We start from the raw sequence: 19,147 nt of genomic DNA on the forward strand, positions 1-19,147 counted from the left end.
TATCCGCCCTAACGTCCTTGAAGTGAAAAAGAGAATACTTAAATGATGAAAACCAATGCCCATAACACAAGTTAAAGAAACTATTAAAAAGGCCATGAAAAAGTTAATGAGAATCTGAATGGAAATTCTTTTATTGCCTAGCTGATTCTGCAGCTGGGAAACTTTACATTTTCCTTTCCCAAGGTCTAATATGTAGTTCATGAACAGGTATAAAACAGAGAAAATAAACTGGGAACCAAGAATCTAATCATGCAAAGAAAAGAAGGTATGCATCACAAGTAGTGGATAGTCTGCAGCAGGTTGTACTCCCCCCTATACAGGAACTGTACAAATGCATATGTTGGAGTTTTTCAGTCTGTAGGAGCTTTAGTTTTGAAGTGGTAGTACTTGTCAAGGAGCTTTTCGGTATACTCTCCAAAAGTAAGAGATCCATGAGCTGAGATCAGCTGGTAAGCAAAATAACCACAAATTCGAATTAAAGTACAAAGAAAATCATGAACTTTACGTATAATTTGACTATGGACTTTAAAGAATAAAGTGAAAAGTAGCTATATGCCTTTATATAAAACCTTTGTCAAAACACTCAACACAATCGAACTTACGTTACAAAAAGAATAAAGATAAAAAAAAAAAAAAAAGGGAGGTAAGACAGTCGTATGCAGTAGTTGCAAAGTTCAACTAAGTTCATTAGGTCAAGCTAACATTCATGTTTGTCCTGACTCCTGAGTGTGGAGCGAAGTCCCACATCGCGTGTGTACCAAGGTATGAAGTATATAAGCGTGAGCGCATTATCACTTCAATAGCTAGCTAGCTGTTGGGGTTGAGTTCTACCCAAGACCATGTAATATGGTATCAGAGCTAGGTACCAGAGATGGGTAGGGTGCGTGTCTGGCTACACGTAGCAGGTGTTGTTGAATGAGCACGCTGAGCGTGAGGGAGGGTATGAAGCAAAGTCCCACATCGCCTGGGTACCAAAGTAATATGAAGTATATAAGCGTGAGTGCGCTCACTTCAACAACTAGCTTTTAAGGCACCTGTAGGCTGCAGCAAATGCATTAGTGTCAATTAAAACGTAACTTCGGTACCTCCTTATGTTCCATTAGATTGTCAAACAGTGTCCGATTGGTTTTATTTTAACATGACCAAAGTGCTAAATATTACAAGTGCGTGTTTTATATAATTTCCATTTAGACACCTGTAGCAATGGATATATGCCAAATTAAAACATAATTTCGATACCTCCTTATGTTCTATTAGATTGTCAAATGGCATCTGACCGGTTTTTCTTTGAACATGACCAAAGTGCTAAATATTACGAGTGGTTATAGGATTTTCAAAACGCACCTCTTGATGGATATGGACCACCTCAGGAAAATTAAGCTTTTCATCCCTGAAATTTAAAGAATAAAAAGTAAAAATGAAACCAGCACTAGACACCATCACTTACAAGATCAAATATGGAGCTGAAGTAACATAAATTTCAAGACTTGCTTTGGAATTAGTTGGTGTATCTAAACCTAACTTTGCACCGAATAATTGGTTTTCACTAGTAAGCTTACCAATCAGGCTGCATGAATAGGGCAAACGTTGAACGGTCAATGCCAGAAACGTCCTTCCCTTTAGGTGCCTGAAAGGGAACCAACTGTCAGTATAAGAAAGAGTAAGTAAACTCAGGGTTTGCTATAGTGACTCGGGCGGTTGGTAGCCTCTTCGAGAGTTGAGGGTATTGCCAGAATAACAACTATAAAAGAACGAGGAAACGAGAGATTAATTTAGTTCCCCCATAGGTTTACATTGCATGGGTGGGTCCAATGTGGCCCCGCTATGGGTGGTTCCTATATCATCAAATAAAAAAAACTAGGATGCCGAGAAGCTCTGCCCGCAACTGAAAATGCACAAATTTATGTTCAAACTAAAATACAACTCAAACGATTTAAACCCCTGTTTTGATTTTCTAGTTGCCAGTCACAGCACTGCAGAGTGCAGACTAATAACTATGATACAACAGGAAATGGCTGATCAAAAATTTATATAACAGGAAATGACAGTATTCCTAAGAAAGTATTGTAGCGAAAGGTGTCTTGCCGAGTAAACCAAAACAGAGGGTGTTCCCATTTGTTTGCCTGTATATGTTCCTCACAAAATTTGTCCATGTACATTACCTCAAAAATAGAACAAGAAGAAAAAAGAATGTCTTTCCTTTGAACTTCGGCTTAGTTGCATGATTGTATCTACCTCCAAAACTTACAAGCATATGCAGTGCTAATTCCATCATAATAAGTCAATATGGCACCAACACACTTCGAGTTGAGTAACTGTTAGGCTCAGAGCCATTTGAAACAAATAAAGCAGGAATTCAGTTCTCAAGACAATCCACCCCTATGCGCAGCATTACAAGACCTCCACCTTCTAGCTGCCTTAGCATGACAATTTATGATAATACCTCTCAACACTCGAAAAACAGCAATTGATTTGAAGTCATAACCAACCTAATTTGAAAAAAGACCTTTATCTAAATGAGAGAAATACTAGCAAGAGGAACATGATACCAACTCTCACGTCTAAATCGAATGAGTAGTTCAAGTGTGCCACTGGAATTATTTTTTCACATGCAAACGTTATTCTTTTCAAAAAAAGATCTTCTCAATGTGTTGTGATACATGTAGAAGTCTATAAGACAGAGCTCCCATTAAGCAAAGGTACAGCCGATCTTAACCCTTAACGACTATGATTCAACAAAATTTATTGAATGAGCTCCAACATCTTCCATGTAGGCACAAAAGAGAAAGAGAAAGAAACACCCCATCACACAATCAATAACCAGGAATAACTCTAACTCCAAGTAGGAGGGAAGGAGGCGAGGGTCCACACTTGTAAGCTGTGAACCAGTAAATCATGATGAAACTCCTTTTTCGTTTTTATAAGCATTAATTAAGAGAAAATTTTTATTACAACATCGCAAGAGGGAAATTCAAAAGAAAAGAGAATTGGTGAAAGATGGAAATTTGTTTTGCCTAACATTCTGTAACACATCCAGCACCTAGATGAGAGAGGAAAGAGAACAATACCCGGACGCAATGTGGCGTTGCACAAAGATGACCTCTTGATAGTATTTCAGTGGTTTCACCAATCTGGTATGCTATTTCATCTTCTCCGAAAACCACCTTATGCATTGAGCAGAAACCACATTAACAGATCAACCTCAATTTATACGAGTTAAATATTGAAGTGGTAATTTGATACACTTGTGCTACAAAGCATCCATCATCCAAGTTAAGAGCTGCTACCAAGGATATTCAATTGGTAAAAATCGGGTAGCATAACAATCTGCAGTTTTCGTTTTAAAGAGTTTCCTCAATACACTTCTTTGTACTCCCTCCTTCCCAATTTGTTTGTCTACTTTCCCTATTTCGAACCTCCAAAAAATTGTCTATGTTTCTCAATTTGTAAGGCTTTTTATATACAATATGGATCTTGTTTGATAAATCTTAATTAATACTATTATACAAAACTTCCAATATCATATATAGATTTTTAAAAATTGTAAGATATTAGACAATTTTGTAAGCAGCACGAGTGCACAAATAGGACAAACAAATTTGGACAGAGGGAGTATGATTTAGTCAATTATAGATGCAATAAAAGTTTGCTTAGCTGAAGATTGATCTCAACAAAAAACAAAACCCGAATGGACGACGGAGACGTCAGGAGGAACCTCCGCCGCGTGGGCGACGAAGGCATCGTCAGTTGGACCAGGTTTCGCGGACTTCTTAGAGGCTTCACGGAGAGGTGGAGCCTCAGACTTCGCGGCCCCGATGACGGCGTCAAGAGGAACCTCCGCCGCGGGGGCGACGTCAGTTGGAGGCGACTGCTCGGAGAGATGGAGCAGTGACGCGCCCATGTGCTACAATTTTTCAATGCGACTAATTCCGACTCTCCATAGAAAAAACCCTAGAGAGAGAAGGGAGGAGAGATTGCTGAAAAAACCCTAGGGCGACAGAGGCCTCTCTTCTAGTGTCTTTTTAGGGCTTTTTGCACAATGGTGGAGTGGCGGATCAGGTCGATGCGTCCCATGTGGCACTTATTAATCGAATGATCCACTTTTCTTCAACCCTAGTTAAGCGCGGATAAAAAAAACCCCTAGTTAATCGAGCATTTCATATTTAGGGGTCATGTCAATAAAGATAGGTACGCTGCATTGTTTTACTACATGACTAGCGTTGTGCACGTTCTATGCATGAGGCAAAAAAAAAAAGAGTCCACGAAGTATTTTTTCTGTTTATGTGCATCAAACGGGCACACTGATAGTTAGAAATTATTTCTAATGAAACTAACTAATTTACGAAGAAGAAAATCATAATAGTACGCATCAACTTGAGTTCTTTTATATATATTTTTGATTCCCTTTACAAAATCTGTATACACATAAGTAGAATTTATTTAGTTTAGTGATTCAGATTTATTGTGCATACTAATGCTCTGGACTATAAATGAAGGAAGCATGATAATATGCACAAAAATTGAATTGGGTCTCTAAGCCTGCTCTCTCTAATGCCATTTGGCTTTGATTTGAGGGCATGGTTCGACAGCAAAACATGTATGATTTTCTATTTATGTGTACACAGATTTTGTAAAGGGAAGAAAAATATATATAAAAAAACTCATGTTGATGTGTACTATTATGATTTTCTTCTTCATAAATTAGTCAGTTTAATTAGAAATAATTTCTAACTATCATTGTGCCCATTTGATGCACAGAAACCGAAAAAATACTTCGTGGACTCTTTTTTTTTTTGCCTCATGCATAGAACAGGCACAACGCTAGTCATGTAATAAAACAATACAGTGTACCTATCTTTATTGAAATAACCCCTAAATATGAAATGCTCGATTAACTAGGGGTTTTTTTTATCCGTGCTTAACTAGGGTTGAAGAAAAGTGGATCGTTTGATTAATACGTGCCACACGGGACGCATCAACCTGATCCGCTGCTCTACCATCGCGCAAAAAGCCCTAAAAAGACACTAGAAGAGAGGCCTCCGTCGCCCTAGGGTTTTTTCAGCAATCTCTCCTCCCCTCTCTCTCTAGGATTTTTTTTTCTATGGAGCATCGGAATTAACTACATTGAAAAATGGTAGCACATTGGTGCGTCACTGCTCCACCTCCATCTCTTCCTCCCTCCAAGCATTCGCCTCCGACTAAAGTCGCCTCTGTCGCCCCCGCGGCAGAGGTTCCTCCTGACGCCGTCGTCGGGACCGCGAAGTCTGAAGCTCCACCTCTTCGTGAAGCTTCCAAGAAGTCGGTGAAACCTGGTCCAACAGACGACGCACCTCCGTCTCTGTAGCCCACGCGGCGGAGGTTCCTCCTAACGCCGTCGTCGGGGCAGCAAAGTCTGAGGCTCCACCTCTTCGTGAAGCCTCCGAGAAGTCAGCGAAACCTGGTCCAACTGACAACACCTCCATCTCCGTCGCCCACACGGCGGAGGTTTCTCCTAATCCATGCTGCCTCATCCTAGGAATGTCAAGGCATAATTTTTTTCTCGTTTAAGCATGATTGAATGTCTAACCATGACAGAGCTGCACCAAGGTTTCAAATAAAGTGATTTTGTTCACTTGTGATAAGTGGTGGTTTTATTAAATAACAGGGGGGAGAGGCCGTCCTTAATGTCCACACATCTTTGACAGCTTCTTTTTCTGACAAAAGAAGGAAAATATCTAGCATGAGGGAAACTAACTAGCAACAGGGAACGAACTAGAAACAAGGAAACTAACTAGCAACAGGGAGAGATCCTTAAGCAAAAAGGTCTCAGATTAGCAAAGATGCTAAGTATATTAGCGAAAACTATTTGTAACAGAGAGCGATGTTTCAAGCTAAAAAGATTTTAATGTGAATAGATGATATGTATAAGGATTGCAGAGTCATCAAAAATAGGAGTTCAAGGCCGTTAGACATACACAAAAGTAGACATTTTTCATGTTTGTGTTCAAATATTCCTGATAGAAAGATCAACAAAATTGTCAAACTGAAAATTGGACTAAGATGGATAAAGTGGAAAAGACATTACTTGGGCTGTTATAGTCAAACCAAGAAACAACAGGAGACCCAAGATGGATTCTCCATGTTTTGCATATTTTCGATGCATACACACATCATACAAGATATAACTCAAAACTGTACCTCTAGCTATTCTGTTAGAGGCGATCGAACTTGGATATCAAATATTAATAGGTCTTCATGGTTAGCCTATTGCACACCGTTGTAAGGGTCTACTCCATGGGGTACGATGTTTATTTATAAGTTTGGTATCTCAATCTACAGGTTTATTTAGCAAGATATAATGGTTCAATGTCACGTGCTCTGAAAGATTGATGAGAGATTCAAACCCAACTGTATATCACTTAAGTTCATTGTGGCAATTGTAAATCTTTATCTTGGGACATATTTTTATATGCACAAAATTAGAGTTTGAATTTTCAAAGGTGAAGTAAATTGAGTTAATTATTCTCCATAGCAGTCCAGTACTAAAGTAGATCGCAATTGTTTATTGTCGCTTGCATCCTACTAGAAGTTCCAAGAAAGAATATGCTTATAGGTTAGTGGGAGGCCTCTAACCTCCAAACACACTGTTACAAATCACCACATCTAGTCTAGAAACCTCAAGAAAGTGAGCCTTAACATGGCCCAAAAGCTTAAACTCAAGTTACTTGGCAGCAAGCAGGTGGGTTCATATGTAAAGCTTTACATATTATTCCCATGTGAGCTACTAGAGAATGAAAGAAACAACAGAACTAGAGTGCAAACAAGGGAAGCAAGAGAAGGCCATAAATCTTGGTCTCAACAGCTAGCATTTTTAACTTTTCTCTCCTATGCAAATTGTCATTTGAAGGTAACAGTCTATACATACCCAAATTTAAGGTGAGACAAGTCCCACAAAGTTCGAAATAGAAGGTTACATAAATGGAAAACCAGCACTTCTAGAGTTTGAAGAGCAATGCACATAGAAAACCATCAATGAAACATGCGCATTACAATATCAATCAAGGCAAAATCATTGCATGACAACAATTGCAAGCACAGGAAGTATACTTTGACTATTTGATCAGTTCGTGTTTTGATATAAAGGCCAGCAGCACTATCAGGGCAAGGTATTTCTACAGCATCTTTCATAAACATGCCACAGGTAAGACCTACACGTTGAATCCCAACAAATAATTAGACATAAAACAAGAAACTTTTACCAAGCTGTATAATGAATTATCTATGGATGGAGGAAAAATAGATAAAAGCTTGTTTCAATCATATATTTACTAACCAAAAAAAAATTATCCCTCGAATACAAGGTGAAATTCTACAAAATTGTAGATGAATACCTAGCCGCAAAATTTGAGCTATTTCAACAGGCTTTTTTTGCCCATAACTCAAAATTCTGCAAGTACTTTGCTGAGACTCAGAACCTTCTTCATAATGGTGTGTAGTTTAAGGAGCCATCATGATAGGGTTATTTTCTCCAACCTCAAGACCCATGGGAAATGGTTTTGCTCCTACAATATGGACCTGACTGTTCTTTTAAGATCTTTGGTAAGCTTTTGATTAGGCTTAAATCACTCTATTCAGGTCATTTCAGGATTGTGGATGCGAAGCGAAGTCCCACATCACCTTGGTACCAAAGTAATATAAGTACATAAGCGTGAGGGCACCCTCACTTCAACAACTAGCTTTTGGGGTTGAGTTCTATGCAAAACCGTGTAACATGGTATCAGAGCTAGGTACCAGAGATGGGTAGGGCGCGTGTCTCTGGCCTGCACATGGCAAGTGCTGCCAAGTGAGCACGCTGCACGTGAGGGACGGTGTGAAGCTAACTCCCACATCGCTTGGGTACCAAAGTAAGACTAAGTATATAAGCGTGAGAGCACCCTCACCCCAACTTATGATTTTATCCTTGGTTATGAGACTGCCTTTGATTGCAAACCAAATAACAAAGCAATGTCTTGCAATATAGTATTTAGGGAACAAAACTAAGTGATGCCAGTGCACTATAGGTGAATGAGTCCTTATGGCTTCCCATGCACCTGCAATATTGTACAAGGAAGATGGCGAGCTGGAGAGGCTGTCCATTTTAATTGATCAGGGATGCTGCTTGGATTGGAAGTGGGAAAAAGAGATGGCGGATAGGGCCAAGTCCATTGGGTGTTGTAAATGATACAAGAGACTTAACCATCAGTTGGAATTCCTGATAAATCCATTATTCTATGACCAAAGAAGGTAGTGAGAGGGCCTTGAGGGAGCCAATTTTCATGCCATACAAGAGTGTTGTTTCCATTACCCATACAGTGCTTGACAAATGGCCTAGCAATGGATCTGAGTTTAAGAAGTTTCCCTCGAGTACATGAGCAATTGGATGGGATTTTCGAAGTCCAAAAACAACCGCCTTTGATTAGAAACTAATAGCACATTTGACTCACATAGACAGATGCTTAGAACAAATGGACCAAATGTGCCTAAGGAAAGAGGCATAATTCCATTCTTTGATTCTTCTTAGACCAAGGCCTCCATTTTTTTGGAAGATAAACCCTCTCCCAATAAACTTTGTTAGAATGAGAATAGAACTCTGTACCAGTCTGCAGGAAGTTTCCAAAAAGCTTCTCAATGTGCAGACATACTGAGTAGTGAGTAGGGAGAATAAAGTGCATAGTCCAATAAACTTGCACACTAAACAAAACTGATTTAATTAGCTGGAGCCCACTGGGCGGCTCGCCTGAATGCAGAGTCTTTTAAAAAGAATAATTTATGTGCCCATCCCTTGATTCTAGTTCAATCTTTGTGATTAGGATATTACAATACCGTACAGAGAGCTTAGAAGAGATGAGGAGTACTCCAAGTCCAAGGTACCGGACAGGAAGATCCCCCCGCTGAAATCCCAGAACATCACAAAGATACACCTTATTTTCATCAACACCAGATATATAGATCCTGCTCTTGCTTTATTAGGAAGAAGGCACTCTGCCCTTTTGTTTTTCATGCAATGCTTGCAATCAATCACATAATTATCCATTCTTACAACGTTTAACAAATCATCAATGGGCCACAAATATGGCAGTTCATTGAGTGCTCTACAAAGGAGAGAATTTGAAAACATCTTCCCCCTGTGATTTTAATATAGAAGGAGAGCATTACTCCAATGAGCTAGCACAAGGCCTTGTCCAATTGAGTTTCCAAGAAAAATTTCCACAGTTATCTCTGTAAAGAGCAGAGAAATTGCTCTCACCTGTGAGGGAACCATGATCAGTATGCCACCCGCACCAAGATGACATGGAGCCATGATCTTCAGTATAAATACTGCAAGAAAGTCATCTTCAACTTGTATGGATGGGATCAAACCACTAATTACACTTACGTTAAGATTCCACACTTCTAATTCATAATAAAAGAGTATTATCATCAAACAGAGTTAATAGGAATTTGACAGACCAAGGTAAAAGGTTATCCCGGACACTGTAAAAACCAACATGGAAGAAAAACACAACAACAATCCAAACCAATGGAACAAATAAATACAATTTAGGATGAGATGGACTTGTTCACTAATACAACTACTAATCGGTCAGTAGATCGTTGAATCTGAGAATCAAATCTCAATAAAGCAAGTTTCAGAGTCTGTATATGGAGTGAAAGGAAGTTCATATATGTGACGTCCCACTTTTTCAGTAAAAAAATAATAATAATAATATTTTTGACGCAAATAATTAAATCTTTTATTTTTCTTTTCAAACTTTTTGCTAAAAAAAAAAATATGATGGGCTGCTTATTTTTGGCATCAGTTACACGTATCGCTTAAAATCCTAAGTTTGGTTAAACTGGGAATGGGTCCCCGCAAGTGATTAGTTAACGTAAAGAATAATGTTGGGTTGATTGTGTAAATAGACAAGATAAGTTTTAAGTTTGAACGTGGGCAGTTTGTTAGGATGAGGAAACATTTGAGAAGTAGGGTTGTTTTATTCTAAAAAGTTGAGAACGAGAGGGAGGAAGAGAGAAGCGGCATTTGAGAGTTCTTCGAAATAGAGCAGTAGTGGTCGAGAAGTTTTGTTCTTCGGTAAGACTTTGATCACTTTTCTTATAAGTATTTTATTCTATTACCCTTATGGCTCTCCTCTTCATTTATTAGAAAAATTAGAGTTTTGTTCGGAGAGAGTGAGAGATAGGTGCGTGCATGTAGTGCTGTGTGTGTGCCGTGCGTGAAGGCGAGAGGTGATGGTGGTATTTTTAATGTGGTGTTGATCAGGTAATGGAGTTAATTTGATTAGTAAAGGTCCTGGTAAGTTAGTCTAGTTTTAGGTTTATGAATTCAATTACTAGTAGTATATATATTTGTTAACTGTTGACTAGTTACAGCATAGGGGATCATTCAAGCACTTATAATTCGATGTGTTTCTTTTATTTGCGATACAGACTAGTGGATTGTTATCAACGTCGTCGCATTTGGTTGCATCCTTTCGGATTTAAGGTGAGTGGTTAAGCATGTGATCCCTTCTTTTGGATTCCCCTTGAGCCTATCTGTTCTTGGCAATTCGTTTACTCGTTGTAATTCGATAAGTGATGTTCTTATTCGTCGCTCTCATATTTATTGACGATTGACGTACCCTTTGGCATACAAGGTTAATTGAGAATATTTGTGATTGATCGATTACCCCTTACTTTTACTTTCGTTGATTCGTTGACTCCGTAATATTATTGTGACTCTGCAACGGCACGGGGAATAATCCTGGTGCAAGAGCCTCTGGCTCGCCATTGTTCTATTTGTGTTTGGGACCATGGACTATATTTGTATTTATTAAAGTCCAAGGAAAAGACCCGTGAAATATCGTGGTGACTTTGGCCGCTAGGGAAAAGACTTGTGAAATACCCTGTGACTCTAGTGCTCAACGGATAGGGAAAAGACTTGTGAAATACCCCGTGACCCTATTCCGGATCGGCTTAGGGAAAAGGTCCCAGGCGCCATCCTGTGGTGACTCTAAGTGCGGTGTTGGATCCAACGGGCTAAGCCCTGAGAAAATATTTGGCAGTTGATGATTTGGTAATTGGTACTTGGTAATTGGTGATTATGGTTCCCTCTTCAGTTTGGATTTCCATATAATTGTTGTTGGTCGTTCTTAATATCATCTGGCAAACTGTTTGATGTAAATGCTCATTAGTGCGATTCGATTATTGATCCTGGTATTCGTTAATCAATTGTTGAGGCCATTGATACTACTTGTTGGGCCGTTCATCTTGTCCTTTCTTATTTAGTTGTTGCTATTCGTTGACCCATCGATCATTACTATTGAAAACCATTTTTTTGGAGCACTTGTTACCGTTCATTTATACGTATGCCAGTTTGTATTACCCTTAGCATGCTTAACTACTCACTGAGCTCGTCAGCTGACGGATTTATTCCACATTATTTTTCAGGTTAGTTCATGAAGCATTATAGTGGACTCTGCGGCGTTGTCGGGACCTTGTGATTGGACCTCTAGGGCGTTTGCATTTTTATTTCTTTTATCGTGTCAAAATGCTTTCGAACGTTTATTTATTAGCTTCCGCACTTCTATTTATTGGCAATTCTTGGGGAATTTGGAGTTAGAGAATATCGGATATTGTGGCCATCTTGTTATGGAAAAATATTGATTTTAGGTTTGCACATTTTGCTTTAATAAAATATCCAGTTTTTACTTTATTTGGTTTAAGTTGCTAAAACTATTTTTTTAATTAGGCTTCGTGTCCCATGATTGCTTCATGGTACACGGCCGGTCATGCTCCCGAATTTGGGGCGTGACAATATATTTCCTGCCAAAGTTGATGTCACCCTACTGGCTAACTACTAGCAATCAACTGGATTATAGCTATTTTAAAGAAAGAAGATTCAGCGCTAGAATGTTGACCCCTATAAAGATCGACGTTAAAACTCCAATATTAGCTGCTTGCATATTAAACGTAGTTGATTTAAACCGGCAAGATAAACAGAAGATACCAATGCAGTGACTAGCCATAAAACTGATTCTGAGCGCACAAGCTCCTACTGATGGCTAGAAGGACTTGAGGCATATAAGTATTTAATCAAGAAACTTGCAAGGAATAGAGGCATATAATTATTCAATCTCTGTAAAATTTCAGTCTAGAAGAAAAGGCTTACCTCTGAATGGAAGGAAAATAATAAAGCAAGCGACCTTTATGACACCGAGAGCGATTAAGTATCTGTTCAAGACCTTCATCCTCGTGCATTTTCATACCTCTGGATACTGCTCAACACCATATGACAGCCTAAATCATTCAGAAAAACTAAAACTGCTAAACCAATAAGGAAGTACAGACATCAGAAAAAGTAATCCAAGATAAGAAACAAAGGCAAAAAGAAATCTAATGGAGTAGATTTGATGGGTTTGGGTTCATGTTTACCACTGCCCATCAGTTGCTGGCCAAGTGCCAGATTTGCTGAAGCATGTTTGTATTTGCCGCCATGAAAATGGGAGAAGAACTTCAAAGAGAAATATTTGCTCAGCTAATAAATAGTTCTTTATTTGATATATGTCTTCTATGATTAAAGAACTTTCTTGCCCTCAATAAGGTCTTCAGTACTTACATGCGTCACAACGCATGGGAACTCATCTCCAAGGTAAACTGATAGCAAGCTTTTCATGATGAATTATTGAAAGCGGATAGCTTTGGCCAAAAATGTTCTGCCATTATTTTTTAACCTTGAGAATATTTTGTTACAGAAAAACCACCGATCATAGAAACCTCTTAAGATCAAAAGAATTGGTTTTAGGAAAACAATTATGATACAGATATCCCACAAGAATAGAAAAAAAAAGAAGTAAAGGTTAAGAGAATTGGCCTGTGTAATCGTGAGAGGCACGTCGGAGACGTTGTCCTAAAGTCGTTATAAGCTCCCTCTATGCAGGTTCTAATGATCACAAACGACTCCAAGATTCAACCCAAAACTCACAGGAATCTAGCACAATGCACAGATGCACTAGATGGATTTGCCAAGTTCACATCAGTTGCCCAAAAATAGTAGAATATTGAAGAAAGAAGAAACGTTATATTTGAGAGAGAGAGAGAGAGAGAGAGAGAGAGAGAGAGAGAGAGAGAGCAACGTTGTGTGTGTAATGTGGGTGAAAAGTCCAAGTATTATAGACTCCTAGGTGACACACCTCTTCAATTTAAACCAAATACCTTTTGGTTTAAAACTCAGAACCCTTGGTGTATTAAAAGACACTATTGGATTTGGAGTAAATAAAGTTTTGAAACTTCTAAATAAATAGGAGTTTCCAACATATTTCAAACAAGTCAAGTTCTTCACTTCTCTTATGGGTTGCCAAATGCGCATAAACTTTTTCTCTGCTTTGTTTGGTTGCAGGAATGTACAATCAAACCTAATATAAACTACATGCCCAATATTTTCCCGATTGAGAGGTTAGATGCACATAATTCTGTCCCGTAGAACAAATCTATTCATTACCTAGACATAATAGTCTTTGCCACAAATCTAGATTATACCGGTGCAATATTTCTTATTTAACTTTCTAGACATCCAAGACATCAAGCTCGCAGGTTCAACCCCCACCACCAGTGAAAAATCGGTGAGGCTATAGGAGGTTTGCCTGGTTGTTCACTTTAGGAGCCCAGGATAGTTGAGGTGCGCATAAGCTGATCTAGACATCCGATAATGATTAATAAAATAAAATAAAAAAGCAACCCTAAGGCTAAGGCAAAGAGCATATTTTGAATATTATATTTTAAAATATTGGTCAATACTCAACATTTGAAGGAATCCACGAGTAAACTGAGGCCAACAGAGAAAAGTATAGAGAATCACCATATTTATCGCTATGATATGCCACCATTAACCCCACATCCAGAATCAGCTTCCCAAGAGCTTTGAAAGCTATATACAAATAAGAAAACTCTGTAAGCATATTATGAATGAAAAACATAACTCCATAGTTCACTAGAAAAAAAAAAATGGAATGCACATGGAATTGCCACCACTCTCCAAAAAAACACAGAAACTGGAAAACAAGTAATCAATAGCAGAACAATAAAACCAGAGGGTCCTTAATAGAATAAATGTCTTCAATAACGCAAACACCACGTGAAGATGTTTTCTACATGAGTGTCCTTCTTTGAAGAGATACCTTCCCAGAACCATTAAGCTACTAATACCAGTTAGAACTTGAAATACATTTCTCAACCACAAATAAACAATGATGACGTGTTTCAACATTTGAGAGGGGAGAGCTAAAATGCAAAATCTAAGACAAGTTTACTGCAAATTGATGCCAAAATAAGGAGGGACTTGAGGACATTTTATGAGAGAAGGTTGGAACCCTTGGAAGCATATAGATGCTCAGATGATTGAGTTATCATGTAGAACCAGATGTTGAGTAAAGGATATCTTCAGCTAGCCACAAAAACTATTGGGTAGTGAACATAAGTTAGTTTAAAAGACCTACATCCAAAAACACATCCACAAGTTTTACTTAAATGGAACATATATGCATCAGCTGCACCCAGCACTAACACCAGACAGATATTGCAAACGGGATGCCGGAAACTTTCATACAGTAACTACAGCGATAGACAGTAACAACTGCTATGAAAACATACCCACTTCAAGTTCTGGAAGAGCCCTATCCGGCCATATATTCGAGCCACAATATGATGGATACCTAGAATACACAGATGAGAACAAAAGTTACCGAATCGCTCCACCATACTTAAGAACAGAAGCTCCAGAGGTGAAAATACATATATTGGATCATCCGAAAAAATAGCCTTAGGACAAAATAACCCTACATTGCTACATCACAAAGACAAAATATATGAAAAGAATATGTTCGATAGCTGTTTCATGGGTTTTACTTAAAGAAGGCTTCTTGTTGTAAAATCTTCAAGTGCAAATAGCACGTGTTCTCAGTCTTCCCATTTGTAGCCATCCTTGATTTTGGAAGGTAAACAGTTGAACACTCATTAATTATTCCTCCATAGAGCATGGATTTCAAGGTGAATTGTGGCGTCACCACAGCGCCTTATACAACAGAGATTTTACAAGTACTGAAACACACTAAAAAGAAAATCTTGGGAATATTTACCGTTGAACGAGGGCCATATCAGTTGTAGGTCTATCTAATATTGGATTCGCATAGAAGGAGCCTTTTAATATGTCTGTCCAGCGAAAAGAAAGAAAAGATTCAGTAACAGACTACAGGTGAACAAATATAAAGCAAAGCATGAACAAAACCCCTCCCACAAACATGAACTGACATCTATTGATATACACATTATACACTTCACTTAGATCAACATGGTAAATAAATCAACACTCAGCTACGAGAGGGTAGGGACTAGGGATATAACTTTTGAAGTGAGAACACAAGTCAAACGAAGTAAACCATTATACAAAGATACAATACCATTGCACCAATCATCTTTATTTTTCCATATTTAAGCCTCTGGGGAAGAGCTAGGTTTCGTATGGGGTGGGGGAATTAGATGGAAGGAAAAATGACATTGTCTGGGGCTTCAAAGGCATCCGGATGCAATATGGGGCTCACTAATATGTTCATACCCTTTTAAATGTCACCACCCAGCTGACTCCAAAATATGCCTGTATACTACTGGGCAATTCAATTTGCATTATAGAGATATAGCAGCTTGAAGGACTCGTAAAATTTGACTCAGGACAGCTCAAACCTGGTTTTCCAGATTCAAGCTTCTCTTTCCCATGACTCCATCCGAAGTTGTACCTATACATTCTTCCATAAGTTACTGAAAATTGCAATAATTCACATTGAATGAATACACATATATGCTTAAAAAAGAATCTGAAACCAGATGAAGTTGAACCATTAAGGTAGCACATCTTAAGCCATGAGTGGGACATAAGTTTGATTCACAAGTGACAACTAACCATTCAAGAAGTGGAACATAAGAAAGCAGCTCTATTATTACCTACCTACTGTTAGGATCTTCGAGTTCTTTCTTCACATCTTCAGGTAGACTGGCTAATCTGTTTAAGACAAGATCAATTCCAAATGTGATGTGATGAACTACAACTAGGCTTCTATATAGTACTGAAAATATTCATCGATATATATAATCCACTCAAGAGCTAATACCTAGGTGAAAGACGTAGCAGATTTTGACGCAACGAAGAGTATCCAGGAACCTTGAACAATTACGGTATACATAGCATTCAGTTCCAATGCAAGAAAGCAGCTATCAAGCTCTAATAGTTAAAGCAATTTCAGTAGTATATAGCATTCCATTTTCTTAATTAGCAAAAATGTCAAACGATTAACAAAAAGACTTGCATTATTAATGAAAACAACAAGCAAATTCATTGCATACGTCTGATATTGACAGGATTCCCAACCCATTGGGTCCAAAGCCTTCTTCAATCTTTGCTGACAAATCAACATTCTTATCCTGACCAATTCAAAAAAAGAGAGGTGATCAGGGCAGCTAGTAACAAGAAATATGACAAAAACTAGGATTCGGTCACTTCAGTGGGTGATTCTCCACCTTTAGATTTTACATTTGTCAGTCAATTTCCAACCAAACCAGCACTTTAACTGTTCAGTTCTTCATTAAACTTTTTACATAACAAGTAATCACACGAACATATTAAGCCTATTTGAAACAGATTCAAACTTCCATCTCCAATGTCTCAATAATAACACTTCAGAGGTAGACTGCAATTCTTGACATTATAGCAAACACTCCAGCAGACCAGCTACCAAATGAGCTATGGATGATAGAATAATATGGACCCTGAGTATCAATGAGGGCTAAATCTACTTGGTTGGCCATCAAACAAGGGCTCCAGGGGTGGCTGGCATAAGCCGGTTTGGCATAAGAAACGTGTTCCTAGAGGGGCCTTCATCCAATGGGCGGCCATTCATGGTAAACTGTATACTAGAGATAGATTAGCTGCTTGGGGGGATAACGAATGACACGAGTGGTGCTTTGTTCCATGGTGGTATGGAATCTCATAGCCACTTATTCTTTGAGTGCCAGTTTGCTAATCATGTATGGGAGGAAGTTAGGCTCAAATGTGGTGCGGGCTGTCAAGCTTTAAACCTGGTTTCTGAAATCTCCTGGGGGATTCAAAACTGTAAAGGAAATTCTATGAGACATGCAATCTATAAACTGGGCTTAGCTGCCACCACTTACTACTTATGGAATGAACAAAATGAAAGGATATTCAAGAAGTTAGGCATGCTCTGTTAGGAAGATCTTATAACAGATTAAGGCCTGTCTGTAATTATGGAGGAATAAGCCTTTGCTAGCAGATAAGATAACCAAAAATTATACCACCAAGGTGATTGTTCAAGTGGTTGGAGCAGCAGACTTAAGGTTGCTCCTCTCCCACTGTTCTTGAGGTTGATTCTTGGGACCAGATGGTTGGAGAGGCCTCTAATTTAACTTGCACTTCGGTGGGGGCATGGTGACGGAGCTATGGCTTAAGTCCAAACGGGTAGGGTGGATTCCCAGTTGATCAGGGGATATCCCTATTCCCTATGCTTAGGGGTGCAAATGAGCCGAGCCGAGCAGAGTTTCATAGTGTTTGAGCTCGGCTCGTTTACTTAACGAGCCTAAAACTCGAGCTCGAGCTCGGCTAGTTTACTTAACGAGCCTAAAGCTCGAGCTCGGCTCGTTTGTAAAAGAGTCAAGCCAAGTTTTGAGTGTCGAGCTCGGCTCGGTTAGTAATGAGACTAAAACTCGAACTCAAGCTCAAACTCGGCTCGATTACTAAACGAGCCTTAACGAGCCAAGCCACAACACATTCGCAAGCAACTCGGTTCATTTGCAGCCCTACGTACGCTGGGCTGGTTCAATCCAGCCCACCCTTTTACCGAGCAAAATAAAAAAAAAGACAACCATAGCCATAGGTCACGTCTGGACTGGGGGATTCGTCAGTATGTACTCAAACATGTTCAGACCACCAAGCCAGCCTATTCCTTGTTCGTTGTTTGGGATTTTTCTCTTGTATCTGTGGGGTATGGAATTGTTTTGATGTACGGACTGTCACGGCTATCACTTGATACTTTTGGTATAAGTTTTTTTTTTTTTATAAAAGCAACTTTTCTACAAAGTTAATAACACTCCATCCGTTTCTTGATACTAATAAACGTGCTTCTTTTCAAATAAAGAACAATATAATAGTTTGAATTTCTCCGAATCAAATTAAAAAACTAATTTGTTTCAAACCACAGAGGTCAATCGAAGAGAGAGAGAGAGAGAGTTTACTTTGAGGTGGGAGTAGGGTATGGTGACTGTACGAATCGTAGGAGTCGCGCTTTGGCAATTGCATGACATTTTTCCGACTATGATCGAACGGTGAAGATGAACGGCGCGGCGCCGGAACAGGATTGAGTCAATGCTGAGACAGTGATCTTTTCCTTTTTCAATTGATACTATACTATATGCGTTGGTTGTGAAAGTGTTCCAGTCCAGGGTGGGATGTGTTTGAAACGCGTACGCTACAAATGACTTATGCGGCTGGAATTTGATTCTTTTCCGGCACTGATTTGACCGGAGATTGCGTGGCTTTGCAATCCTACTCTCTTCCACGACATTGTCCCACCTTTTTTCTTTGTTTTTTACCTACTGATATTCTTGTTTGGTTGGCTTTCCTCTCAAAATTTTTGAACTGATTCGTGTTTTTTCATTTTTAGTATTTTTTAAATTTAATTTTTTGATGTATATACTATATACCGTTCTGCCATTCGAAAAGTAACAAAAGTTAGTTAGAATATAAAAAAACTTGATTAAAGACAGAAAAAATAAACTTATCTCAAAACTGACTACCAAACAAGATGTTACACTGTTTTTCGTAATAATTTATGTTATTCATCATCCATCTAAACGAGAGAAGTCAAAAAGTATTGAAAATTTGAAATATAAGTCGAAATTGAAAAAAACATTATGATAAGACAATATTACCAAAATCAATAAAGTCTTCGCGTGGGGTTTCAAGAATTCTTGGTGCAATTGGAGCATATTTATACTTTTCTTCAAAGGAAAATTGAGTTCTTGTAAAGAAGGAATGAATTGTAGCCTAGAACGTACAATATGAATTTTACCTAAAAAGCAGCATCCTAATGTT

General features: G+C 38.6%; 1 protein-coding gene and 1 non-coding gene across 3 annotated transcripts; one reads left to right on the top strand and one right to left on the bottom strand.

Moving 5' to 3' along the window:
• Nucleotides 1-107: 107 nt before the first annotated feature.
• Nucleotides 108-18,636, bottom strand: LOC131301760 (uncharacterized). Of its 2 annotated transcripts, XM_058328173.1 has the most exons (15): nt 18,289-18,634; nt 16,387-16,464; nt 16,155-16,204; nt 15,992-16,045; nt 15,730-15,782; nt 15,129-15,201; nt 14,644-14,705; nt 13,853-13,921; nt 12,167-12,272; nt 9,266-9,336; nt 7,087-7,187; nt 3,069-3,164; nt 1,560-1,627; nt 1,345-1,390; nt 108-446 (listed from the first exon to the last, which is right to left on the bottom strand). In XM_058328173.1, exons 1-15 carry the CDS (start codon nt 18,355-18,357, stop codon nt 351-353), a joined length of 1,092 nt encoding a protein of 363 aa, XP_058184156.1. In that variant the 5' UTR covers nt 18,358-18,634; the 3' UTR covers nt 108-350. The 2 variants fall into 2 exon arrangements, with proteins under 2 accessions (XP_058184156.1, XP_058184163.1); XM_058328180.1 differs by lacking the exon at nt 16,155-16,204 and having other exon boundaries at nt 18,289-18,636.
• Nucleotides 4,489-4,596, top strand: LOC131308594 (small nucleolar RNA snoR100). Its single transcript, XR_009194499.1, has one exon. It is a non-coding gene; the product is annotated as a small nucleolar RNA snoR100 (small nucleolar RNA).
• Nucleotides 18,637-19,147: the final 511 nt, after the last annotated feature.

This window comes from Rhododendron vialii, chromosome 1a (assembly GCF_030253575.1).
Source record: "Rhododendron vialii isolate Sample 1 chromosome 1a, ASM3025357v1".
Classification (NCBI taxonomy): domain Eukaryota; kingdom Viridiplantae; phylum Streptophyta; class Magnoliopsida; order Ericales; family Ericaceae; genus Rhododendron; species Rhododendron vialii.

Coding starts and splice junctions, on each gene's coding strand:
- LOC131301760 (XM_058328173.1), bottom strand. CDS start 18,357: ATGTCATGCAATTGCCAAAGCGCGACTCCTACGATTCGTACAGTCACC. Junction 15,783..15,991: donor CTCGAAGATCCTAACAGTAG/GTAGGTAATAAT, acceptor AAGAATGTATAG/GTACAACTTCGGATGGAGTC. Junction 7,188..9,265: donor TGATCATGGTTCCCTCACAG/GTGAGAGCAATT, acceptor TTCAACGTGTAG/GTCTTACCTGTGGCATGTTT.